A 27,069-nucleotide genomic window follows, 5' to 3' on the forward strand; every position below is an offset into this window, starting at 1 on the left:
CACCTGGCTGGGATACCGTGGCGAGGCGTGGGGGTTTCCCATCCCTCATCCCACCACCAAGGATACTCTGTTGTCGAATTCTCGGTCAAGAATCTGCACACCACGCCGCCGTCTCCAAGACCGACTCGCTGGTCAACATTCGTCCGCCCCAAGTCGGGGAACCTCAAGTCCTGCATCCGGAGGCACACCCCGCTGATTCATGACTGTCGCGTGGGAGTACTAACAACGTGAGTGCGAGAGGGAGGGGCATACATGATCAGTGAGAGAATGTCACCACAGACTGCTCTTAGGACCGGACACGAATGGAAAAACGTAGAGCAAAGAGTAATCCGCGTCGAAATGGACATCGGCAGTGTTTTTCCATCCTGTTGCGTTGAATACATCATAGCCAACGTCTTGAGAGATACACCTACGCCACGCAGGATCATTGGAGATTTGGTAGTTCTGACGGAGAAAGTAGTCCGCGAAGTCAGCCCAGCACACAGAGCCAAAGTGAGGATACGACAACGACAGTCAGAAGATTGACGTACTCGATAGTATAATACGGGAACCCAGGAGGGACAGAAGAGCGGCTAGCAAAAGCGACAAGAAAACATATGGAGTGCTTCAGTGATACATCTCAACACTCGCTTCCATTTACGGGCTTCACAGTCTTATGTCACCCCTGATATCAATCAATCACATCATCAGATACATCCGTATGGAGCGTCAAGTCAGATCAATCCAGTATTTATTCCATTTTGTACTATATGTGTCAAGTGTTTGCCCGAAACATCGCTATTCGTCCGGGCGTTTTGAATACCAGAGTAGCTCCCCATCTCAACTACTCAAACAACAATCTCCTACCACTGATTCGACGGCTGCGGGACGTCGACTCGAGGTAAGTCGGCCCAGTTGATTACGAGGGCTTGCACCTGCTCCCTGAACCCGCTCTGTTCGACCGGCTCTGGTTCTGGTGTACGAGGTTTGCTCCCGGAGTTCTAGTCGCGGGGAGCACGGGAGCTGAGACCCTCCTGCACAGCAGCCAAGATCAAGTCCTTGGCCTTCTCGACGCCGTCAGCGGTACCAATGACCTCGATGGCGTCCTCCTTGTCGTCGTTACGGGGGACGTTGATCTTGCAACCGCTCTGCTTGCGGATCGAGTTGACCTTGCTACCACCCTGGCCGATGACGTAGCGGTAGGTCTTGGGGTCGGGCAGGACGAGGTACCCGGTGTGAGTGTTCTTGCGTGCCTGCTCAATGGCGGCGGCGATGGCGGTCTTGGCCTTCTCGATGCTCTCGGGAGAACCGCGGAGGACCCAAGGAATCTCACCCTCCTCACCAGAAGCAGTGTCCACAACCTTCCAGGAGTGGACGTCGGCAGCGGCATCGTCGTCGTCGGTGATCAGAGGCAAGGCACCACCGTTGCTGCGGCTAGCGCCGGCGGTGGGCTTGGGGGGAAGAGCAGCGCCAGCGTGGTCAACCGAGACGTGGTGGTTGTTGCGAAGCTGGCGGAAGAACTGGCCGTTGTTGGAGATGGAGTGGTGCAGACCGCGGGGAACCTGCAGAGTCTCGCCCTCCTGCTCCTTGACGAGCGAAGCGATGTGCTCCTTGGCCTTCTCAACGTTCTCGGGGCGACCGGTGATCTTGACACCAGTCTTGCCGTCACCCTGGCGGGGAATGTCGATGGAGACGGTGAGCTGGGACTCAAGCTGTCGCTTGGCCTCTCCGCCGCGGCCAATGAGGGTTCTGTGCTTCTCAATAGGAACCTCCAGAATCTCGGTGACCTGGCTCTCCTTCTCAGCGACAATCTCCTCGATTCTGGCAATGATCTTGTTGATGACGTCCGAGCGACCCTCAACCTTGATGGTGTTACCATCAGCCTCCGCCTTGGGGAACTGAATGGTACGGGCCAGCTCGCGACGGTCGTCAGAGCCGCCGGCCTTGACAACAATGTCACGGAGGGTGGCACCTATCTTATGTTAGCTCATGGTCACAATATCCGGATTGCAGACAACTAACCTCCAGCACCGATGAGAGACTTGTGGTGCTTCTTATCCACCTCGATGGTCTTCACAACAGTGTCGTTGAACACGTCTCTCTTCTCCTCGAGAGCCTTCTTTGCAGCGGCAACCTGAGACTTAGTGCCCTTAATCTGGATCTCGACAGTCTCGGCATCACGTCCGCTAGGAATGTCGATCTTGGCACCGGTAACCTGGCGCAGCTCGTCAAGCGCAGCACCACCCTGGCCAATGATGGACGGGACCTGCTTCTGCTGAACAGAGATGGCCGCCGTGAAAGAAGTGTCCTTCAGGTACTGGAGGAGGGAGAGGATCTCGTCGCGAGCCTCATCCGCTCCCTTCTTGGGACCGCGGACAATGACCTCGTCGGGAGCCTGCTGGCGCTTGGGCTTGCCAGCATCACTGGCAGCGTCGTCGGCGCCCTCCTCGTCCTTGAGGCTCTTACCGGAGCGCGGGAAGAAAATCAACACCTTGTACTTCTGCTGCAAGCGGTTGGTGACGCTTCCTCCCGAGCCGATGAGCTCTCTGTGGAACTTGGGGTCGACCTTGAGAATGTGAGTGACCTCGTCGGCGAGAGTGCGGCCCAGAGAGCTAATGTGAGCCTTGGCAGCCTCGGCCTTGGCCTTGGGACCCTTCAGCTCAACCTTGCCATCCTGAACCTGGATCTCGACGTCGAAGCGGTCGCGAAGCTCTCTAATGTTGGAGCCGCCCTTGCCGATGAGGTGGTTGGCGTACTTCTGGGGGAAGTCAAAGGACATGGTGAAACCACGCTCCTTCTCGTCCTCCTTCTCCTGCTCGACAAAGGCCTTGACCTTGGCCTCGAGGTTCTTGACGGCGGAAGCAGGGCCGCGGAGAGTGACAACAGTGCCGACGGAGGAGACACGGATGGGGATCTGGTCATCGCTGCGGTTGACCTGCTCCTTCTTGATGAAGCGGCGAAGACGCTCGTGGAACCTGTAGAAGTTAGTATCTCGTAGGCGCAGTAGCTTTAGTAGGTCTTACTTCTGGGGCACATCAATAGAGGCAGAGGAGATCTGCTCCTGCTTGTTGATGATGTCGAGAATCTGCTTGCGGGCATTCTCAAGGCTCTCCTGGAAGGCACGAACCTCATCCTGGGTCGGGCGGCCAGTCTTGATCTGGGGCTTGGGCTCAGGGGCAGAAGGACCCTCGAAGACTAGAAGAACAGGGGCGTCGGCCTCGCCAGCCTCGGGCAGAACAACGTGGACACCGTGATTGTCCCTCATGCGGGGGCTGACGTCCTTGTTGAGGTACTGGTGGTAGAAGGGGTCGACGGGGATGGGGACGATTCTGGCAGGCGGGATGGCGTGGACAAGCTTCTCAATAGCGGATTGAGCCTGGAGAACATTCTTGCCGTCGCGGGCGTACAACTCATAGGGGGACGCGCCGTTGGGGCCGAAAGGAGTGTTGATGTGGGTGCTGTGGGCTCTCTCGATCTCGTCAAACAAGTCGCGATGTCTAAGGAAACGAGTGACGTTGCGAGCATGGGTAGAAACACCACCAGGGGCATTCTTGTGGAAACGGCCAATGTCGAAGGTGGAGAACTGCATGTTCATGGCTCTGTCCATAGCAGTCTCAACACCCTTGCCAATCTGAGAAGCAGGGCCGATGACAGTGACAGAGTCATCGTCCTCATCAGTGGGCAGCAGGATGGTGCAGCCAGTCTCATTGAAGAACTCATCGAGGGTTTCACCACGACGGCCGGCAATGAACTGGTGGCGACCCTTCTGGAGAGTGAACTGGTCAACAGCAAGCTGCTGCTGCAGCTCCTGGACACGGCGCTCAATCTCTGCACGCGCAGCCTGAACAGCAGCACGGTCACCAGCCAGCTGAATGTGGTTGTCACCAGCAGGAACAAAGACAGGGCGCTCACCCTCGTTCACAGCCATGTTACGGCCGCGAGGAGCCCAAATCTGGTGAGGAGGAACGCGGACCTGGACACCATCGTTCTCGTAGCGGCTGACATGGGAGTTGCTGGGTCCAGAGATGAAGGGGTAGAACTCGGCCGGAATACCACGAAGCTTGGTGTTGACGTTGGCAGCACGGTCGCCAGCAATCTTCATGATCTGGTCGCGAGCAGAGGCAGCTGAGATGGCGTTACCCTCAACAATGACATCAATGGTGGAGTCGTCGTCCTCGTCGATAGGGGCATTATCCTCAACCTTGGGGAGCTGGACTCGGGCACCGGACTTCTCCTGGATAGCCTTGATGGTGGAACCTCCCTTTCCGATGATGTGGGCGCGAGCGGACTGAGGGATCGGGACCTTGATGGTGTTCTGTGGAAGAAATTGTCAGCCTTGAAGCAAGCAGGAAGGGCGTCGTTGCTGTCACTAACCTTCGTGCCGATCTGCTGGACAAGGTCCTTGAGGGCCTGTTGAGCTACCTCCTGAGGACCTGTCGCATCGAACTTGAGACGACCGTTGGTAGCGGTAGACAAGGTGATGTTGGCGCGCGACTTGCGGTTGATTTCCTTGATGATGTCGGGGATGGGGCGCCTCAGCTGGGTGCGGTTCAGGATGTACTGGGGCTCGAGAACAACCGTCTCGACGTTGCGACCGGGAATCGACATCGAGGGGGGACCGTTCTTGGGGGTTGCGCCGCCTCCAGAGGCAGGAGTGGAGGAGCGGGAGAGACCGTTGGCGGGGGTAGAGACATTGCTCTTGGCTCCCCAGATGGGGGCGACGTTGGGGCTGCCCTTGGGCTTGGAGGCGCCGAGCTCGGGGAAGAGCTCGTGGGAGTGGGTGTCGAGCTTCTTTCCGGCGGCGGCGGGCTCCTTCTGCTTGCCGGCAGCCTTGGAGGACATGGGCTCGGCCCAGGAGGCAGAATCGCCGGTGCTGGACTTCAGGGGAAGGTCCTCATCGGGGACCTCCTCGACAGTGGGGTGGTGGTCGGCGTGAGTCTGGAGAAGCTTCTGGGCAGCTGAGGTTTCAGCGCCGTTGGCGACGGTGGAATCGGTAGAGGCCATTGTGGTTCGTGGTGACTGAGGTCGTCGTGGACAGGGTGGGATGATAGGAGCGGTATAGGCGAATTCGGTGTACCTGCAAGGGGGAGAGAGGCCAGTTAGGTCGGGTCGGACGGCAGGTGCGAGCTGTTGCTGCGACGGAACATCAAAAACTTACAACTGACGATCAAGTATCAGTTGGGGACAAGACCAGTAGAATCAGACTTCCGATTAAAGAAGGCCGAAGCGTAGAAAACCGTGGAGCAGCAAGTAACCGAGGAGAGTAGCTTGTTTCTGGCTTAGAACATTGTGAACCTTTGCGGCAACAATGAACAAATCCAGCAGAGGTAGAATGGGAGGATTGGAGGTGGCAGAAGGGTGAAATCCTGCCAATTGATGGGTTGAAGGAGATGGGGGAGTAGACGGGCGAGATGAGACTCGAAGCTCGGATGGGCTAAAGGGTGAGGTGGAAGTTTCTCGACTCCACGATGGTGTTCAATTGGGGTCGGTGGATGGAATTTCTGGCGCTGGCAGGGATCCTTCACGGTTCCGCCTGCCAGTGGTGCTTCCGGTCTCCACCTGGGGAGCCCCACCCTTAGCCTCCACGAGTGTCCCTCAGCCACAACCTAAATTGTTAAGCCCAACCGTTGGAGCTGGCTGCTGGAGGCACCGCGCTATTCCTGACGCATGCCATTGGACGAGCATAGCTCCGGACACTTGCTCCCGGATCACGTGGGGTTCGGATTGACTCGAACGGCGCTTTTGACGCCTGCTTGGTCTCCCTGGCCTCCGGCGATCTTAAGAGACGGGAGCTCTTCCATGCCGGTCCGGGGTTCGGGCCGGGTCCGACTAGGCCGGGATGGTCCGTTCGTCCCGTCTCGAGTTCGACTTTCGGCCGGCGAGGATCGCGGAGTCGTGCAGCTCTTGACAACTTCGCGGACAGCGTCCAGCATTGGTCTTCTACGGCGCGTAGCATTTCAATAACCGTCAATACAGGTTGAAGTCCGCTTTGCTAAAGTGCAAAGGCATATCTTGAGAGACCACATCAGTTGCCAAGCTGGGAGCGTTCTGCTCGGGATAACATCTGGAGAAATGGCACTGAGGATTATGGTTTGACTTCATCATCACTTGCATTGCTTCTACTGATGCGACCATAACTACTGCTAATATCGGCACTGTTGCCATTGAAGACGCTGTATTCTTTCATCAAAGCCGGCATTGGCAGGAACAGCAGCAGCGCCGCCAATACGGAGATGGCATTCCTGCCATATTCACTAGTTCGACTGACGACCAAAGAGACCAAATCTTCTTGAAGGCGCCGATAGGACAGTCAAGAGCCCAAGCAACTGACAAGCCAACCACGTCGTTGCGATCATGTCTCGGGCCTTCTGCTGGGATCGCTCCTTTGACCAAACGAGCAAGCCGCCGGCTTGTGGGGGCGCGAGCAGATGACAAGAAAACGCTCCCGGAGCCATCTATGGAAAACCCGCGGTTGCAAGCGTCTGTGTTCATGTAACCTCATCAAGCTCATCTCCTGAGGTGGTACAGGGAAAGCACGGCGCTTGATGAATGACGGCCTCCAAGAATCTAGTTCCTGTACCTAACCGAGCGGAATCACCTTGGGAAAAGCAAACATGCCGCTGCTAGAGCGATTGAGAAGCAAATGATGTGATGGCACATAGCGCGCCCTAGGGACATGCGCCGACTGATGCGACCCAGACGGCATTGCTCGTTCAGAAAAGCAACGCAGGACGTCTCCTCCACGTATACAATGTCAATCGTCGCCTGCTCTATGCGGAATGCAGTTGGCGAGGCGAATCTTGAAGATTACAGCTGTGAGGCGAAAATGCTGACAGGAAAACCTATGGTATCTCATATTTAAACCAGAAGCGACATGCCGGCTTCTCGTCGCGAAGCGTCAGTGGCCACCTTTCAACGCAGGGGCGGAGGGCTCCTGTGAGAGGCATATCGCATTCTGCAGGAACAGCAGCAAGGGGACCGCTGGCTTGTCGCAGGGACAAACAAGCATCCCAAAGCTGTGCGACGTGACCAGACTCGGGAAGCAGGGAGAAACATGTCGTGGTCGGGGGGCTGCAACTGACAGCCTCTCACTGTCCCGTCTCAGACCAAGACCTTTTGAATCGCAAGCATAATAGCATCGCATCAGCAGCTCAGCCCCATCCTTGGGACTTGATGCGACCGAATCCCGTCATATTCAAGAAGAGGCTTTGGGCAACACGAAGACCAAGATGCTGAGGTGTTGGGTTGGCTCTCTTGTGCCCTAGACCAACTTTATTGAACACAGAGCTGAACCCCTCGGAAGGGCAAACTTTGGGGATGACAAAGGCTCCATGCCATCTCGTCTAGGGTCGACAGAACCTTATCGCGTTGGGGCATATCTCATCGGAATCTTTGCGGGGAGAGGAGACGAACGCCTGAATACAAGTCAGCACAAGATTTCACCCTGCAGCCCTCCAAGTGATGCGGAAGCGAGGAAGCGGCTGCATGCGCCGCAGTCAGGATTTTCAATGCAACAGAAAAAATGAAGCATCATTTTCACTTTGAACATGAGTCGCTGCCCAGCTTTCCGTACCCGGAAAGAGCTGTTATGAGCTTTCGAGCTCGTGTGGTGATAGGGATAATCCATGAATCGAGGCGCCTGTCAGACGAAATCGCGGGGGTTTTCAGGGAACGGCATTTGGAAGGAAATGGCGGCGGTAAAACTCGGCAGATAGCCTTGGAATCCTGCATGGCTCATCCTGCCTGGTGGTTTGGATTCGTTGATTTCTCTCGCTTGTCTCGTCGGCGTGCGTCCTCAGCGAAAAGCTGAGATAGCCCGAAGCAGCGTCATTGCGTGATATCGGCGGCTCTTGTGAAGTGGATAGAATGGCTTCATCGTGGATATCAGCCGAGAGGCGAGCTTGCCCGAATTGAGGAAAATTGGCGGGAGATGCTGCCATGACGGCAAGGTACGAAGCAGGGAGAACCGGAACGGGGAACGACGTAAATATTCGGCAACGCTGGACCAAATCTCCAGTCCCGATGGTGCGGAAGCGTGGCCTCATCTCCTGGCAATCCATCGCCAGGAAACACAAACGGGTGGGCAGGGGCGAGGGCGGGCAGGTCACCTCACCCAAAGGAGGAATGATGATGGCATTGGGCGAGAGTTCCTTGGTGGCATCCCCGTCTCATCGTCGACCCTAGTACGGGAACGAACGGGACCTTATTTTACTGGTGTAACGGTCTTAGTGGACGACGGAGTGTCTTTGGTCCATTCCGCTGGCGATGGTAGCCCGGCCTCGGTCAGTTTCGTGTCCTCCAACCAGACGCGTTGGGTGCAACCATGACCCGCGCGTGTGTGAAAGGCGCGGGCACACTGGCACCACCAACTGGTGAGCACGGACGTCGGGCTGTCGGGCTGGGTAATGGGATAATTTGGTACGGGTATATTTTTGTCATCTGTAGGAGAGCCATCAGCGAACGAGACGAGAGCAGAGAAGTTTGACACCGGCGAGGACGGGAGACGGATAACGGGCGGGAGGGCAGAGGATGTTGTGTGTGCTGCTCCAGGGATTCGGCCGGGTCGACGACCAGGCGATGGAACTTGAGCGTTTGGAGGGCGGACGCTGGAGAAGAAAAGAAATCAATGCCGGGAGAGTGTTGGACGGTGATGAAGTCAGAAAACCAGGCGATGAAGCATTACCGGGACCCTTTGTGTGGAGCAGGAAGTCCCAGTCCCCGATGGTTTGAAACAAGATCCAAATTCCCAGGGCAGGCCCCTACAGCCCAGCACTCACAGCTGCCCATGTGGAATGGAAACAGCGAGGACCAAGAGCCACCCGTGGACCCGACCTCAGGCGCCTCAGACATTGGTCAGCGGTACTCCACACCGCACTGGCACCCGCTGGAGGTACGTACCTACCAGCGTACAGTATATTTCGTCGTCGCAGCTCATCGTGAATAGAGAGGTCTTGGTGTGCTTCACGATGAGATAGTGGATGTATGGATACGCTAAAACCAGCGTCTCTCACCTGAAATAGATACGTGTATGAGGCCGGGAATAGCTGGAACGAAACGAGAAGTGATATCCTCTTTCTGGGCGTCTTCCATTTGCTGCCAATATTTCTAGCGAGTGGGGGAGAAGAAACTTGGAAAGTTCTGATGTCGGCGCGAGTGCAAGATGACGGTCATTCCCGCGATTGATTGGACCGGGCCGTCTCGTGCTTGACCGAGAACACCATCAGAGTGGTGGGAAGGAGTCCGAGAAGGAGGGTATTGGTTGGGGACATATTGGATGTACCCGTATCCGTACAATGCTCCAGTATCGAGGCCATCCAGCAGATGCTTCGTACCTTGCCTTTCGATGTGCAGAATACGGGCATTATTCTTTCTCGTTGGCGTCAGACTTGCATGTAGATGTGGGCGAAGACCTTGACATTGACGTTGAGTGGTAAAGCCGAGCTCTTGTAGCGTTTACTACCTTACGGTAAGATGGTAAATGTTCAATCTCGGAAGCATGGGGAAGGAGCCGGCAGTATCCGTAAGCTCTTCTTCAGATGCAATGCAGCACTTTCGAGGTTATCGTACCTGATGAGTAAGAAATCCCGAAAGCTACCTACCTTACATCTAGAAGTACCTCTGGATAGACAAATGCCTGGTGTACCAAGTAAGGTAGCGATCTTGACGGCTACTCGCATCCACCATCATCTCGAATCTCACGCGCGATGGATTCTCCCGCCTCGCTTCAGCAACATTTCAGTGGTCCTCATGTCCGATTTAATTTCTGCCCACGAGGTCGCAATTATCAGCGGAATTTTGTCGCAACAAGAAACCATTTCCCTGCTGGTGTAATTAAGGTCGGTTCCAACAAACCAGATGCCTTGAAAACCAGAAGCTCGGCCAAAAAAGCAAGCGCCTTCATCTCGTCTCTTGGTGCCTTCCCCTCCCTGAACCAATCCCCCAATCCCCTCCTGTGGTCTACCCCCTCCCCTCCCCTCCTTTTTCTCAACTTCCCCTCCATGTCTCTCACTCTCCGAGGTCTCTCCAAGGCCCAAGTCACCCCAAAAAGCCACCCCTCGCTTGTCGTCCCTCATCTTTGGCGGGCTTGGACTGGGCTGTGAGCCGCTTGCCGTCTGCTCGAGGCCCTCTTCAGGTCATCGCATAACATTCATCACATCATCCAACTCTTCGGCCTGGCCTCGACCTCCAACTTATCCATCAGATCCGCCACGCTGCATAGCATTGCATACATCATTTAGCCTCTTACGCCCGTACGTACCTACTTATCTTCACACACGAACACATGTCTGCAGACTGCAGTACCCAAGCTGCGCGCAAACCATACTCTAGGATATCTGTACCTCAGCCAGGTCTGCCTGCTACTTCTGCCAGTTCTGCACACATACGTCAGTCAGAAACAATTCTTGGCAAAGCTACAGCTGCGGACGGATAGCTTACCTTACAAACAGCCGGCAGCGGGCTGGCCTCGCCCGCAGTCGCAGTCGCAGTCGCAGTCGCACACCAAGTGGCCGGGACGGCAGCGTTTGAGATGATTCTGACCATTCAAGGCGGCCAAGCCCCGTTCTCTGCCCTGCAGCCGCCTCTCAGTGTCTTGCTCCAGCCTAGATCCAAGACCCTTGGTGCTTCAGCTTTCTCCCCACTGCAATGACGGTCGACGGCGAAAGGCATAGACTACCACCACCACCACCACCACGGCGGCGGCCGCGACGGCGACCCCTCACCCCTGGGTCCCCGGAACCCTGGCCTTACCGCACCGCATGGCGCACTACTACGACTACGACGACACTAGAAGTTTAGAACCGCCGAACGATCAACAAGCTCCGTCAGGCAGAGACGCCCATCTCGCTGTTAAGATTGATCAAGGATCGACCGCCCGGGTCGGAGCTCCAGCAGCAAGCAGTCAACTGAAGCAGAGCACCGACAGCAGCTTACTTTTAAGGTACTAGCAGGCATGCGAGCTTCTGCGCTTCTGCGTTCCTCCCGAGGCAATCAGTCGTTGGCCTCGAACCACAGACATGGCCCAGAACCAGAACCAGCTGCCGGAGCTATTCGGATTCGTTGAGCTATCCAGCAGCTCCCGAATTGTACCCGAATAGTTTGCTTTAGCATATCTGTACTTACCCAAGATATCCAAAGTGCATCAAACCGCACAAGAGCTCAGACTTGCACGATATACTCCGGCAAGGTACCCGGTGTCTATTCTGGGTACGAGGTCCTGTACGATGCACCACGGCTAGGAACACGCCCCTCATTACTGCGTCTCTGCCTCTACCTCTGCCCGTATCGGCCATGTAGGCGGCGGCACAAAGGGCATCATCCAGTTGAGGCTCAAAGCATGGCTCTGGATACCTCAGAATTTCCTGCGCTTTCCAGTTCTGCCTGAACATGGTGCGTCTTGCGTCGATTTACCGCTGAGGTCCTCTGGGAAAGAAACTTGGAGAATCAAAGACACTGTGCGAGCAACGGCGTGATATCCTCATGGCTGGCACCTCGGTGGCTTTGGCCGAGTCAATGGATTTGGAACAGGGTCGAGAGAACAATGTCAAAGAGATGGCGCGGGAAGGAAAGAAGAAAAGAAGGCTCGTAGCAGGCGCCTAAACATGATCCTTTGCGTCAGGTTCTCCGTTCTGTAGGCCTGACAGTCCATCACAGCAGTCCACTTCGGCCGAGTCCGAATCATGATAATTTCATGATGGCCTAACACAGAGATATCGCAGCATGCACCTGACGGCGAGCTGGAGCATGTTGCAGTCGATGGAGCTGGCAGTCCATGATTTCTTCTTTGGCAATGCACATTCGGCAGGCGACCAGTAAGAAGTCCAACTATCTGGGAGCAACTCGACTCGTCTTGCGCCTCGGACATGTTTTCCCCTTCGCGTTGGTCTACTGAGTCTTGCCTTGACTTCATGTGTCTTGGAATGCTTGCTCTCTCATGGAAATTCTTGATGTTGATATGAAAGTGCGACGCACTGTTTTGGGTGCCTACCTTAGCAATTAACAGCCAACCACAGCTCTGTCATCTCATAAGCACGAGGGGAAAAAAAGTAAAAATTTAAAATAAATAAAAGAGGAGACGCTTCATTCTCGGGGCAATTGCGAGCTGGGTGGTACGTACCTTTCTTTATGTCGACATGAACCTCCACCTCCCCACCACACCACACAACACCACACCACATCCCACGGCCACACGTCCACGGCCCCCAGGCTACCTTACCTAAGTTGGAACGTTAGGTTAGCCCAGTCTCTCCCGTCCATTCATCAGGTCCTCTCCTCACGCCCAGTTCCAGGTCAGTTCACATTGTGTTCAATCAGTGAGTGTGTGATGTCGTGGTGCTGCCCACTCCCCGCTCCCCACTTTTTGTGTGTGTGTTTTTCTTGCAAGAGAGCACGTCGCTGAGGCAAGGACGACAGGCTGGAGAAAGAGACAACCACACCCACACACTTGATCCTCGATCCTCAACTGCGCCGACCTGGTATCTTTTCTGGAGCAGAGACAACCCGCCATCCGTACCAATCTGCTCGCTGAACCCGATCTTTCGAGTCTTTCCTACGGTCTCTCAGGATACCCTGGGTACATGGACATGTACCTCCACCAGCGCCGTATCGTCAAAAGATACCCGTAGGTACCGGCAATCCACCCGCCAGACAGCCGGCTGGAGAGGTCCAGAGACATCCCCGTCCGGGCTGCACCGCACAACAACACAACAACGAACAACAACAACAACGAAGCAGAGAACCCACAGCCGCAGGCAGTCCGGAACCCACTTGGTCTCCATCCCGCCAGTGACAGTCAGCGTCACAGCGACAGCGACCCGGGTCCATCAATCAGTGCCTCCGTGGCCCGGTACTCTGCAGTCTGCAGTCTGCAGTCTTCATAGTACACGCTACACTAGTCTGCCCCGGTCTGCACAGCTTGCTGCGACCCAGCGTCAACGCCAGCGCCTCCGACCCTTTTATTCTGATTTCTGGGCTCTCTCGAACGACGAGGGACTGCTCGTGCTTGGACTGATTGCCGCTCGCTGCCGCTGCCGCTGTTGTTTGTGCTGCTTCGACCACGACGGATAGCTTGGGAAAACACGCCTTTTCTCCAAGCACAATTCTACCGTACATACTACTACTACACTACTCCGTACACAACCCAAAAGCACAAAGGCTCAAGGCTCAAGGCACAATCCAAGGGGACGGGGATTCGTCTCTCAGCAATCCATCCCATCATCGCATTGTGCCCGTACCTAATCGCCTTACTGTACACACACGAATACCGTACATCCTCCTACTACTCTGCTACCACTACTCTGTATCCCGTACACCTTACCGTACCGATTTTTTTATTTTATTTTTTTTCCTCCTCGCACACCCTCTATTCATACCCTCTTTACATTGCACTACCGTACGGTTAACCCTTCCCCTTCCCTTTTTCCCTTTCTTCCCATCTCGTTTTAGACTTTTTAGGGCGTATCATGGATAGCAGCCAGAGCACATCTACTTCCAACGGCACCTCGCAACGTCGCAAGCTCACCAAGAAGCCTCCTTCCCATTACCATACCCGCTCCTCGAGCGGTCTCGATGGTGGCATCGACGCCCAATCTCTCCAGAGCAAACGCAGCTCGACAAGTCTGAGGCGCGCTCCTTCCGCTCCACCTGCGCGAACGACCCCCTCAAACGCTTTACCTGGACCTGGACCTGGACCAGGACTTGGAGGTGCTGGTGCTGGTGCTTCTGCTCACAGTTCTCCCCGTCACCTCCCCTCAAGTCAGACGCACCTTCCCAATCCCTCCCCCATCCTGCCTCAGGGTCAGTTCGCCGCCGTCGCTCCTTCCCCAAGTCTCGCTCACGCCCACTCTCACCCTCACCCTCATCCTCACGCCCACACAAGCGCCAACGCCAACGCCAACGCCCACCACGCCGTCGCCTACCACCAAACCCAGAACCAGAATCACAACCCCCCGATTCAGTCTCAATCCCAGCCCTCCACCTACCACCACGCCGCCTTCCCTCCTCAACTCCAAAACACCCTCCATTTCCAGAACAACAACCCTCACAACACCAGCAGCCCCGTCGGTATTGGTGTTGGTGTTGGAATCGGTATCGCTCACACAAGTGACTCTCCAGCCGATCCCGTCGCGCCGCTCTCGTCCCAACCCCACGACGAATTCATCGGCGCTCCCTTCGACGGCGCCGCGGTCCTGAACCGTATCGAGCAGACAAAGTCGCCCGTTGCCGCAACTCACCCTCCGCTGTCTCTGCAGCAATCTCACGGCCAGCAAGGTGTCGCCTACCACCGCCCCAACGCCCCAACGCCCTTGCTTAAGTCGGCCACCGATACGCGCATAAGCAAAAGCCCTAGGTTGCGACAGTCCCAGAGCTTCACGAACGATTTCGCCATGATGAACGAAAAATCACAAGGTCGGGTGACGGAGAGCTCAATGATCAGCCCCAAGAGATACTCGGACGAGGCCAAGGAGCCCAGGATGGGCGTCCTGCGCAAGAAGTCGGGCTTCTCCGGCTTCATGAACAGTCTGGTCGGCACACCCAAGAAGCCCGTCATCTCGGCACCTGAGAACCCCGTTCACGTCACCCACGTCGGCTACGACAGCTCTACCGGCCAGTTCACCGTCAGTCGTCCCCGCCCTCGCCCCCGCCCCCGTCGTCGTCGGTCTCGATTGCTTGACATGATTTTTTGGCCTCAATTCCGTTTCTCAATCCCGTTCTCTGCCGCCTTTCTTTTGTCCCAAGTCTAGTGTGGCTGACGTGCGATTGTCCAGGGTCTTCCGAAAGAATGGCAGAGATTGATCAACGAAAGTGGAATTCCCGAGAAGGAACGCAGGGAGAACCCCCAAACTATGGTTGACATCATCACATTCTACAAGGAAACGACCGAGAAGCCAGCCGAGGATCAGGTTTTGGAAAAGTTCCACGATGCCAGAGCGCCTGATTACCGCCAATATGCGAATGCAAACAACTCGCCGTCGGGTGCCATGTCGCCGGGCATGTATCCGCCAACAGCTTATATGGGTATGTCTCCGATGATTAGTCCACCTGCGAGCCCTAGGTTTCCAACTGTCAATCATGAAGGATCTTTTGAGAACCCCCGCCAGCCGCCCCCCGTTCCCGGAATCGGAGGCTCCAAAGGCCAAGGCAAGGATGTGAACCTGATGCCCAGCCGCCCGGCCCCGAAGCCCCCCGTCGCCGGCACCCCGAGGTCTGCTGCTCCCGCGCCCTACCCCGCCAAGGACTCCGGCATTGGAATGTCTCAGCCCGGCGAGGACCTGCCCCCGGTCGCATACCAACCGCCCAAGGAGACCGTCCCCATGCTCCCCGAGGAGCACCGCGGAGAGCACCGATCCCGATCCCGATCCAACTCGCGTGTCAACGGCGCCGCCCCCGGCTACGTCCCCCCCACACCCAACCCCCAGAATGCGCAGGCGAACGTTTACCAGCAGCAACTCATGCAGCAGCAACAGGAGCAGGCTCTGGCTCAGGCCCAGGCCGCCATGTCGGGCCAGGTCAGCCGTGCCCCGAGCAAGAGACAGCCCCAGCAGCAGACTCCCCCGCAGTCGCAGCACCAATACCCGCAAGGTGCCCCGGCGAACGGCGGCCCCGGTCAACGGCAGCAGGTCGGTGTCGCTGGTCAGCCTGGCTCCAGACCCCGCCACCGCGCCAGGCAAAGCACCGGAATCGACGTCGTGGCCGCGCTCAAGCGCATCTGCTCCGAAGGCGATCCTCGCGAGGTATACAGGAACTTCAATAAGATTGGACAGGGCGCTTCTGGTGGCGTCTTCACTGGATACGAGCGAGGATCCAACAGGCTTGTTGCCATCAAGCAGATGAACCTGGAGCAGCAACCGAAGAAGGACTTGATCATCAACGAAATTCTGGTCATGAAGGACAGCTCGCACCCCAACATCGTCAACTTCATCGACAGCTACCTTTGCGGAGGCGAACTCTGGGTTGTCATGGAGTACATGGAGGGTGGCAGTCTCACTGATGTTGTCACCTTCAACATCATGACCGAGGGACAGATCGCTTCCGTCTGCAGAGAGACGCTGAAGGGCTTGCAGCACCTGCACTCTAAGGGAGTGATTCACCGTGATATCAAGTCCGACAACATCCTCCTGTCGATGGAAGGAAGCATCAAGCTGAGTAAGTTTTCGACGCTTATCAATTCCAGCAACATGAAATACTGACTTGATACAGCCGACTTTGGCTTTTGCGCGACAATCAACGAGGCCCAAAATAAGCGCACCACTATGGTTGGCACGCCCTATTGGATGGCCCCTGAAGTCGTCACACGTAAGGAGTATGGACGCAAGGTCGACATCTGGTCATTGGGCATCATGGCCATTGAGATGATCGAGGGAGAGCCACCGTACCTGACAGAGTCTCCTCTGAGAGCGTTGTGGTTGATCGCTACCAACGGCACCCCTCAGATCAAGGAGGAGGCAAACCTGTCACCAGTCTTCCGCGACTTCCTCTACTTCGCCCTCAAGGTTGATCCCGAGAAGAGAGCAAGTGCACACGACCTTCTGAGAGTGAGTTTGACTCCCAATACATGGCTGCATATATACTGATTTCCTTGCAGCACGAGTTCATGAAGGGCTGTGTTGACCTGGGCCAACTTGCGCCATTGGTCCGAGCCGCTAGAGAGGCACGCATTGCAGAAAAGGCTAGGAAGGGACAGTAGGACTCCTTCAGCCGTGCGTCCAAAAACATCTTTCGGCGGTTGGCTCATCGACATTAATCACGACCTTGACGACAACAACAGGCCTCCACAAAGGGGCTGCCCTTACCTGTGCATTGAGATACCCCAGGAAGTTTTTGTTGGCCTTGGCATAATCGACTCGATGCCTTCCATCTGCTCACAACACCCTGGTCATCGTCTTTGACCCAACCTGTGCATGAGCGCGCCATGGCTAGCAACTTTCAGCCCCAATCATAACTCTACTTGCTTTCAAGATACCACGTCAGAGGATACCTGACCTGTTTTGGCATGGACTCTCTGGCCTTTCTTTTTTTCCTTCTCGACGACTTCTGCGCGCACACCATCCAGCATCTGCACTTGTTGGCGACCAAGCAAAGTCTTTTTACTCACAGCTTTTTCTGTTACACACTACATAGAGGCGGCCACAATCCTGGGCTCGCCAGCCTCAATGCCAGGCTTTTGGTTGTATATGGGCAACCTCTCTTCTCATTGGATCGAGACATCCACTTTGGACCAATTGTGTTATCCCGAGGCTGGTGGCATTTGTCACCATGGAAGTCGGTCGCTAAGAGAGGAGATGAGACGATGAATCGCATGATCTGATTTGGCCAGCGGGCATGGGCGGCCAACTCAATTTTGTCGGGGCAGACAGGCAAACCCCTTCTAAACCTGTCGAGGGGATTTTTTTCTGCTGTGTACGGAAGGGAATATCCGAAAAGAAAAAAGGATCGATTTTCAGACGAGACGTTGCTGGACAGATACGAGAGGCCGACCTTTACGGCCTTTTATTTCCATTCCGGTCCCATATGTCTCTTGCCCTACGGGGGCGTTCTCTACTGGTCATGTACGAGAGGAAGGGCTACCAGGGAAGTCGGTAGTGCAACGGTTCCGGTCTAGAGAGGATCGACTAGGTAGAGGAATGACCCATTCAGGCTGAGTAAGCCGAGCAAAGTTAAAAGCGTTTTGTCCCACGCTGGTGGATGTATATGCTGCTGTGATATGGCAGTATAATCTGTCACTGGTACGAGATGGTGTCTGTCGTCTATCTCTTCGCCACACATCACGTCTTCGGCACAGCGCAGTCCGCAGAGAAGACCGCTTGTTAATGTAAGACTACCAAGACCCGGCGAGGGCTCAAGAAAGTCATAATACCCTTTTTCAAGACTTGGCTCTCTGTTGTTTCCTACTTTGTGGTACTGCTTCCCCTCCCGGACTTGTTATACTCCACCGAGATTCGACCATCACATGGAAAGCTCTCTGGAGGTTTTAGCTATCGCTGAGCCCTGGTGGTTCTCTCCCTATTTGCTTCAAGGAGTTTCTGCTGAAGTGTGGGAGCGGGAGAAGAAGGAACTGACGAGCCGGATTCGCTATCTGAGTAAGAGGTGTATGTTAACATAACCTTGATCTCGCCCCAAGGGCGTGGTTAGATCCCGAAGTGAATGAAGTAACATGACCGTCGACGAGAATTTCCAGTGTTTTCCCGTTTAGATCTCACGCATGACACTGTCTTTCTTGGACCGGAGTGTCAGGGCATTCATTTACCAACCTCTATAATCCCCCCCCCCTCTCGATCAGCTCACAAGAACGGCACGACGTGTTGATAACTCACGCAGGTTTACCTACAATATTGACTCCTGCTCGGAGCGGCGGCTTGTCTTCACTCTCCAGAGCGAGCGGGGGCTCCGGGACCGAACTGTCGAAATGTACAGATAAGATACCCCGTGACGGTCCCATGAGGTTCCGGTGAAAGTCGAACCCGACTCAATTTACGGGGTGGCATCAGACCCTCTCTCCTACCGAATACTTTACTGACTGTTCCGTCTTGTCGCTGACGTGGGTGTAGATGGTCCGCTTCAATATTTGTTCATGTACATCATCAGTGGGGTCGCTGGACGCTCAGAAAGTTGTTCTATGATGGTCGTCACGTATCTCAAGGGCATCATTCGAGATTGAACCTTTTCAGTTTCCTTCCATAGATGAAAAGATGGGTGGTAGTGTTACATATTGCGCAAATTCAACACAGGCTTTGAATGAATCCCCGCCCTTATCCCCGCTCCCGTCCCTCCGTGACTATTACTCCAGCCGAACATGTGGGAAAATTGAGTACGCCTCGACGTTGGCGGCTTAGTTCTTGGGGAAAGCATCCTCCATACGCTTCTTGTACTTGTCCTTGATGACTCTCCTGTTGAGCTTCTGAGTGGCGGTGACGAGACCCTGGGCATGCGTTAGCTTGATGAGTAAGAGATTGTAATGCTGGATGAACTTACGCTATCGGGAGTCCACTCCTCCTCGACCAGGACAACACCGCCAACAATCTCCAGTCCGCTCAAACCAGCCTTTCGGCCGGCGCCGACGAGATCCTTAAGCACGGCGTCGACGACCTTCTGGTTGGTGTGCATGTCATGCTCATCCACGCCCAGCTTCTGCGCCTCCTCGGCCAGGACCTTTTCGTTGGGAGCGATGACGGCAATGGCGCGGGAGTGCTCGCCGTCGCCGTAGACCATGATGTTCTGGACGAAGTGGCTGCCGCGGTAGACGGATTCGAGCTTCTCGAGGGCGATATACTCTCCACCCTGCATCTTGACGAGGTTCTTGACACGGTCGATGACCTTCAAGTGGCCGACGGCGTCGAACTCGCCGATATCGCCCGTCTTGAACCAGCCATCCTCGGTAATCGCCTTCTTGGTCTCTTCGGGGTTCTTGTAGTATTCCTTCAGCACAGCGGGGCCCTTAACCAAGATCTCGCCCTGGGGCGGGTTCGAGTCGGTGAAGTAGCCAAGATCCGGAATGGACACAAGCTTGACGTCGACAGCGGCAGGGACGGGACCGATAGCAGTGGATGTGTACTCGAGCGGGTCGCCGAGAGCGCCGTTGGCGGCCGTTTCCGTCAGACCGTAACCCGTAAGCATGGGCGCGACGACCATGGAAAGGAAGTGCTTGGTCCCGTCCGAGATGCCGCTCGCACCGTTCATAGTGAAGCGAAGACGTCCGCCCGTGAGGTCGCGCACTTTCTTGAAGACAATGTTGTCAAAGATTGTCGCAAACGGCAAACCATACTTGACCATGAAGCTCTTGTAGTTGAAGGCGCCCCAAAACAGGGACTTGATGAGCATGCCCGAGCTGTTAACCTTCGCAATGACACCCTTCTTGACAGTCTCCCAGACCTGGGGCACACCAACGAGAGCCGTTGGGCGGAACTCACGCATGTCACCAGCAGAGTTCTTCATTGACGTGTCGGACAGGGTGCGCGGGTTGCCGTAGCCGAGGGTGGCACCGGCGAACAGGACGAGGTTCTCGAGGACGAGCTCGAAGATATGGGCCAGGGGCAAGTAAGCCAAGACGAACTCGTTGCTGCTGACGGACTCTTCGACACAGGTGTATAGACCAGTAACTGGGCCTGATTAGCAACTATTCTACTGTCACCGCATGTAATGGACTCACTCGCTGCAACCATGCCCTCATGGGTCATTGGGACACCTTTCGGCGTACCGGTCGAGCCAGACGTGTACATGATGCAAAAGAGATCATTGGGCTGGGCCTCTACGAGCTCCACGGGGTTGTCTTCGCCCAGCTGGCGGACCTCCTCGATACTCAGAATCTTGATATCAGGATTGGCCTTCTTGAAGTCCTCCACCTCGGAACCCTGGGTGAATATGCAGTTGTCATTGTAGATGACGAACTTGAGGTTTTCGGACTTCTTGAGACCCCCGCTTGCAGTCTTGAGCAGGTGGGGGTCGATATACATGGCATCGGCACTGGACTCGAGGAGCGAATGCTCGACACCGCTTGCGCCGAGAGTGTCGTATGCGGTAACGATGGACATGGACTGCGAACCACATGCGTGGGACATTGCCATCCAGTTCGCGCTAAGTTACCGGGACGGCGGGTTAGCTTCTTCTCGACGTGACGGTTGCTCAGGGAGCGTGCTCAAGCCCGCAGGACGGCGGGACGTTGGAAACGGGGACTCTCGGACGTACGATGTAGTAGCAAACAGATGGAGTCTGCTGCCTTTGCTCAGGCCCAACTTTCGCAATCCCGAGCCAAGCTGCAAGATGTATGTCTGGAACTCGGCGTAGGTCATGTAGGAGTATTTAGACAGCTCGAAAAACTGCCACTCCTTCTCGACCTGCCTGATCTCTCCATCGACGTTCTTGGGGACCTTCTTCTTCTCCTTGTGCAGGTGCACGAGCTTACGAGTGCCGACGGCGGGCTCGTCTGCGTATACGTTGGCGCTTCGCTTGATGATGTCGTACATGGTGTGGATATCAGGGTGCGGTTGGGTCCTGAGCCCGTTCTTGGCCTTCCAGTGACGGCGCGGGAGGGTCTCGCCCTCGACGCGCTCGTACCCGGGAGCCTCGACGGTGAAGGGAGGCTTGTGCACCTGGTACAAGGGCGCGATACCCTGAGTCCACGACATGTTTGCGGTTGTCGAGGATGTTGCTGGTGTTGTTGAATTCGGTGATTTAAGGATATAGAAAGAAGCGACGGCGGCGAAAACGACGAGGACGGCAGCGGTGATGGACGGAATGGTGGGAGATTTCGAGGTGTTCGGAGACAGTAGGTTACGAGTACGGCGGACGGGATAACGAGGGAGACGGAGGACGGGACGACGGTCAGACCGAAGCAAAGGGAGTCAAGTCGAGGGCCTTGAGGGAGGGAGGAGGAGGAGGAAATCTGGGGTAGGACGCTAGGTTCCGAGTGGTTGGGGAATGCCAGGCTGGAATGGCAGAGAAGTGACCAGGTTGAGTGAGGCTGAAGTATGAATGTTAGGATGTAGGTTTGTCGTGGCTTTAGGTGGCTTTGTCGGCGTCGTGGCCAGGTCGTCGCCGCTTCAAGATGCCGAGTTGTTGGGGTTGTCCAGCTGGCTGAGGCGGGCAGGAACAAGTGCAGTTTAAGCAGTCGCGAAAAAAGGGCAACGGGACTTTAATTGCGTCACAATGCTGTGGAAAGCTAGGGAAGAGGGAGATCCGCCACTGGCCGATAGGTACGCAGCAGTGCAGCTGGAGCTCCCTGTTGCAGTGCCGGGGTTGAAAGGGCTGGTACGTATCTTTAGTGATGCTCCCCTCACTGACGGGAGCTCTTGGTGCCGCGGTGCCTCCAAGAATTCAACACCATCCGTCTTCTCCAACCCAACCCTTCCCTTCCAGTTGGCCAGTTCTAGCCAACCTATCCATGCTCCGACGACAGGGAACGCGCCGGAGCTCTGCATGCAACAGCGAAACAGCTTGCCTGGCAAGTACGGATCCTCGATGAGGCGCAAAGCGATTGCCTTGACTGCAGCTACTTGCTGTGCCGACTGACGACGTAACACGTCAACCAAGCACAAGTTCAAGTCAGCGTTACGGAACCTACGGACACGGCGTTGAGGAATTGCTTGGAAACCCGGCTTGACAGCAACATAATATGCCCGAAACCTCTGAGCAGAGTGATCAGGTGGCATCCCTTTCCATGGAAGACTCGGGGCCGCGTACACCGGCGGCACAACCACTTCCTACCTACAGCTCAACAGTGGCCAACCTGGACAACCTGTCCTTCCCGGAAGACCTGCGAGCTGCCTGTCTCGGGCGACGAATGCAAGGTACGGCGGTGGCACTCTGCACATTTACCTCGGCGACACGAGATCAAGTGCCAGTCGCCCAGCTACTGAGAGGCCGTTGAGAAGTGCAGGTGGTCGAGAGAGAGCTCCAAATTTGCTCCTCCTACTGGCACCAGCTGCAGCTTCTAGTCAGCACCATGCCCCCCTCAAGCTCGAGTCCCAAATCAACCGCTAGCGTGCGGGAAAGACGGGGCTAATGGAGGGGCATGGGGTCCATTCATTGTCGTCTTGGCAGCTCCTTCCAAGAGCCAAGGCGATGCGAGATCGTTTGCCTATCAGAAAATCGATGAAAAAGAACAATTTCGACAAATGCCCGTCCGAAGAGCTTACTATGAATCAGTTATGTCATTCCCAACAACTTGTCAATCAAGCCTCAGGATGTTCTCTCTGCTGACAGCCCATAGAATTATCCCCAGCACCTCACTCAACAATGCAACACTCCATTATGCATTCCGTCCGCGCGTTACTCTTCAGCCTGGAGTAGCACATGACATAATCCATCAATTATCTTGATCAGCAAAGGCTCGAATCGATATCCTCGACCAGCAAGTGATCGCAGCAGGGGCCTATTCCGACCAGCGGCTCAAACTCCCGATAAAGACTCCAGGTCCACATGGCCAATATCCAGAGGGTCATTGTTTGATTGACTCCTGCAGACTTTTGACTCTTTTCGCAGCAGAACCACCATATCCCACTCTCACAGCAACGCCGGCACCCCCGACTCCATCTATTTTGTCGACGAGAATCCTCGGGCTGCTTACTCGGTAGACGATAATCCGCAACTTGCCAGCTTCTCACAGGCCGCAACCACACTCACGTGAAAGAAAGCCGCTGTCTGTGGCTGACACATGCAACAGACAAGCACCGACAGCCGAGGCGAGCGCAAAGAAAAGAGGCTCACGGAGGCGCAATTCGTATTTGACCTCTCCACCGTTCGATGAACCCTGTCTTATTCCCATCGAATCTCCATTGGCCGCTGCATTGCTGCCGTTTTCCGAACTCCATCCAGGAGGGCCATCATAGCTCGGTTCATCGCGCAATTCTAGACGGACCGCCCGACCACATACAGCAATATACTGTGCTTTTTCTGTTCAACCTCCAGCCCGCCAGCTGAGGCTATTCCCACGTTGTCCAACACTGCCAACACATGTCATGTTGACGCCTCCCCATCCTCCCGAAGCGATTTACACGCCCGAGTCAGATTCGGTTCTCGATGTGGTTGACAGGAGCTCTCGGACCACATCCTGCTCCTTTGTGGCTGACGGGAAGCTGAGCCGGTAGGTTGCCCGTTGCGATTTAGCAGCAGCCACCAGCCACCTGCAAGACGCGCAATCCACGGCGGTGAGGTGTGAGTTTGGAAGTCTCCAACTCGACCTCTCCCGTCGACTCAGGCTTCTGCTACGCCTTCATCGCCAGGAAAAGGGAAACAAGAGATCTGGCGATACGGAGCTGCGCGGATATCAGGCGATCAGAGACCACAGGAAACCATGGTAACCAAGTGGTCGACCACGGGCAGCACGGCTCTGGTCGATTTCGGGGCCGTACGCGGTGAGAGTTCATCCTGTGGCAGCCGGTCAAGCAGCAATTTATAGCATCATTCGGACTATCGCAATCTTCGGCTTCGCTACTTCAAGCAGCCGAGCGATCGGGTTAGACGGATCGGACGATCCGGTCCCGGGGAAAGAGTTCGTCTTCGTTACTGTTGTTTACCATCCGTCTCTCAATCGTGGACCCACTCGGCAACCCAAATCATGCAACATCGCGAACCTTGGAATAGCAAAGGCGAGAACCAAGACACCGCCTATTCGCACGTATCCCGGTTCGCCAGCTTTGATAAATACGTCCGGCACGTCTGCCCAGTGTCCGCCACCGTCGTGAGGCTAAGCGGGATCTACGTTGGTCTAACGGCTTACACTTTCGGGCTAAAACAGCAGCGCTCGGCCCTTCTCGTATACACACCCGAGGGTAAAGATTCAAGAACCAATGCAAGGGACCGTGTGTCAGCATCACCTCTTCTTCACTTACATCTGCGGAATGGTAGACCGCCATGTACTCTGCGGACACAGACCTGTGAACCCTTTTTGGCGGCGCTGCCGGGCACCCGCCATCCAGATATTGACCTCTGAGGCTAACGGTCATCGTAATTCTAGAATGGACTTCCCCCATCGGACAACTACTGCAACCCGCGTCCTGTCTCTCCCTTTCGGCCAATGAGCCATCACCACCGACGGGGGACCTGCAGGACCGCTCGACCACGAGCACTGCTCTCGAAATACTCTCGTCGTCACCACTGTCACAACAATGAAACGCCCCTTTCTGCAAGCCCCGAGCGTAGAGACCAGAGCACACAGCAGAACTCAGCCAGCAACCGCATGTCGTGTCTCTCTCATGTCCCAGAGAGCCCCAGCCCGGCAGCACCACATGGACCGCCCAAAGACGCCCAAAGACACGCCAAGTGGGCGCACCTCCGATGTGTGGTCGGCAGGGCGGCATTGATAGTATTAAGATAGAGTTACGTCGCAGCCGCCCCCTCGAGATGAACTCTTGCCCTTTTCCCCGTCGATCTCGAGAGGTTGACTGGTGATCAACCAAAACCCTGCCTCTCACTTGAAGCAATCATGCCGGGGTTGTGTGGTAATCGCCCGGAAGGGCTGGTAAGTCGAATCTCCTCCTCTCAACGAGCATCTCATCCTGACCGCTGCCACAGACGGCTCACTCAAAGTTCGGCCCTCTGCCGTCGTCGTGCTTCTTCGACAGCATCATCGTTCCTCTGCCAGCGTGGATTCGTCTTGTCCTCACATTCGCTATCTTCCACTTTGTCGTTCCAGTTCTCATCGTAGACAAGATCAAGCGGTATGACGTTAAGCACGAATGGCAGAGACACGCCCAGCTGTCATTCTACTACTTCACCATTCTGGTCGTCTTCCTCATGGAGGGAATGGAAATTGGACGGCTGGCTTCGATCAACTTCGGAATTGGACTGCTCCCCTTCATTTTTGCAGGTTGCGCTCTGTCTGCTGTCATGCAGGCCACTCGAGGCGCCAACGGCCGCATCCGCAATTGGCAGCCGGCCAACATCATTTTCTGGATCATGAGCGTCGCCGTCACGATTATCAAGATCATCACGATTCAAAAGGCCGGCCAGCACAGCCCGCAGGCCAGACGAGCAGGCACCGACTACCCGATCACTCACCAGATTCAGGATCTCGCCGTCCTCGTGGGCTGCTACGGCCTCTTACTGATCAACGAGATTGCGCTCATGTTCCAGAGGACTTGGGAGGAGACGATTAACGGCGAGAACATCAAGAAGCTGCGCCTCACACGCTCCATCAGCGACCAGGCCCAATACGATCTGACCCGCGCCATCGAGGAGGGCTACTACCCGTCTGGTGTCACGTACCTCACCCTCAGACTGGAGGGAGAGTCCGCAAGCGAAAAGGAAATACCAGGAAAGGAGGACGAGCTCAAGAGGATGGCCAGCCGCAGCACCTCCATCGCCGGATCTTCGTCCAGCGCTAGCGAAAAGGGCAAGCGCGTCATGGAAGAGGACCCCATCGAACCCGTCCCCATGATCCCGCCGAGCTTCAGACAAGGCAACGAGCGCTGGTCCTCCGCCATGACCCTGAGAGACGCTGCCGGAGGCGACGACTCCGCGGACGAGAAGACCGGCCTCAACAAGAAGCGGGATACTCAGCGATGGTCGGCCATGACGCTTATGCCCCCGCCGCCCATCCGCGACCCCGGTGAAAAGCGCGGTTCAGGATTCAGCGCCGCAAAGGCCTCACCAACTTTCGAGAACATCGACGAGGGCTCGCCGCTGGAACCATCCTTCTCCAGGTCATCATCACGGTACGCCGACGAGAGGAACGCCCAGAAGGCCATGCTCCTCGAAGCTCCATTCCCGGTAAAGCAGCCTCCTAGCCCCTTTGAGAGACGATCGTTCCTCCTGAAGCCTGCCAACCCCAACCCCAATTTGGAGCGATGGTCCGCCATGACTCTCCGCAACGACTCGCCCGCCCCCGCCGCGGCCTCAAGTTCCAGGGATGAGCCGCTCCAGCCCATCACGTCCTCCGCCAGCACACCCGAGAGGAAACCCTCCGGCTCCGGCGACAGGAACTCCATGAGGCGGTACTCGGACTGCTCTTCGCGGTCCATCCGGCGGTTCTCGGCTCACAGCGACCTGAGGGAGGCCGCAGCAACGGCGGCCGCCTTCGCGGACGGTGAGGAGTCGCCGATGGGCTCACCGACGGAGCATACGCATCTGCAGCAGGACCGGCCGCCCTCGCCATGAGCCGGCCCTCCCTGTTGACTGGTCTCTCCCTAGTGTGAAGAAAAAGTACGGCGACGCATCTATAGAGGGGCTAGAGATTTTGGAATAGTGTATAACCACAAACATTTGCTAGCAAGCGGACGGAACACCGTGGAGTTTTTCTTTTTTTTTTCTATTTGTGTACCACCAGACTTCAGACTTTAATGAAATTCACATCCACAACATCAACCTTCATTCCTTTTCCTCTCCCTCTCCTCGATCTTCCCTAATGCGTTAAATCATATTCATAGCCATAGATTGATGAAAATATCAGAGCAATCGGATGGTTAGAAATCCAATCGATGTCCTTTTTCTTTTTGTGGCGTCGGTCAGATCTTCACACAAGGTGACAAAAACAAACTGCCCACCTGCCATCCCCATCGCGACCGGCAGCGCTATCGAACATGAGGCGTCGGGGGGGGGGGGGGGGGGGGGGGGGGCCCGGGGGGGGGGGGGGGGGGGGGGGGGGGGGGGGGGGGGGGG

The 27,069-nt window shown here is 55.9% G+C and overlaps 4 protein-coding genes across 4 annotated transcripts; 2 read left to right on the forward strand and 2 right to left on the reverse strand.

The window, feature by feature from the left end:
• Positions 1-980: 980 nt before the first annotated feature.
• CkaCkLH20_06297 (KH domain-containing protein) lies at positions 981-4,983 on the reverse strand (the record flags this gene model as incomplete). Its single annotated transcript, XM_038889014.1, has 4 exons — positions 981-1,951; positions 2,002-2,954; positions 3,003-4,294; positions 4,354-4,983. 4 exons carry the CDS (start codon positions 4,981-4,983, stop codon positions 981-983), a joined length of 3,846 nt encoding a protein of 1,281 aa, XP_038745815.1.
• Positions 4,984-13,439: 8,456 nt separating this feature from the next.
• Positions 13,440-16,663, forward strand: CkaCkLH20_06298 (ste20-like protein; the record flags this gene model as incomplete). Its single annotated transcript, XM_038889015.1, has 5 exons — positions 13,440-14,594; positions 14,745-14,994; positions 15,055-16,122; positions 16,177-16,511; positions 16,562-16,663. The coding sequence occupies 5 exons, from the start codon at positions 13,440-13,442 to the stop codon at positions 16,661-16,663; spliced, it is 2,910 nt and encodes a 969-aa protein (XP_038745816.1).
• A 2,142-nt stretch (positions 16,664-18,805) lies between these two features.
• CkaCkLH20_06299 (AMP-binding enzyme) lies at positions 18,806-21,098 on the reverse strand (the record flags this gene model as incomplete). The annotated part of the gene is made up of 4 exons (XM_038889016.1): positions 18,806-18,895; positions 18,949-20,072; positions 20,123-20,547; positions 20,659-21,098. The coding sequence occupies 4 exons, from the start codon at positions 21,096-21,098 to the stop codon at positions 18,806-18,808; spliced, it is 2,079 nt and encodes a 692-aa protein (XP_038745817.1).
• A 3,797-nt stretch (positions 21,099-24,895) lies between these two features.
• Positions 24,896-26,568, forward strand: CkaCkLH20_06300 (uncharacterized protein; the record flags this gene model as incomplete). The annotated part of the gene is made up of 2 exons (XM_038889017.1): positions 24,896-24,931; positions 24,985-26,568. The coding sequence occupies 2 exons, from the start codon at positions 24,896-24,898 to the stop codon at positions 26,566-26,568; spliced, it is 1,620 nt and encodes a 539-aa protein (XP_038745818.1).
• Between the last annotated feature and the right edge of the window lie 501 nt (positions 26,569-27,069).

Source organism: Colletotrichum karsti, assembly GCF_011947395.1.
Source record: "Colletotrichum karsti strain CkLH20 chromosome Unknown Scaffold18, whole genome shotgun sequence".
Classification (NCBI taxonomy): Eukaryota; Fungi; Ascomycota; class Sordariomycetes; order Glomerellales; family Glomerellaceae; genus Colletotrichum; species Colletotrichum karsti.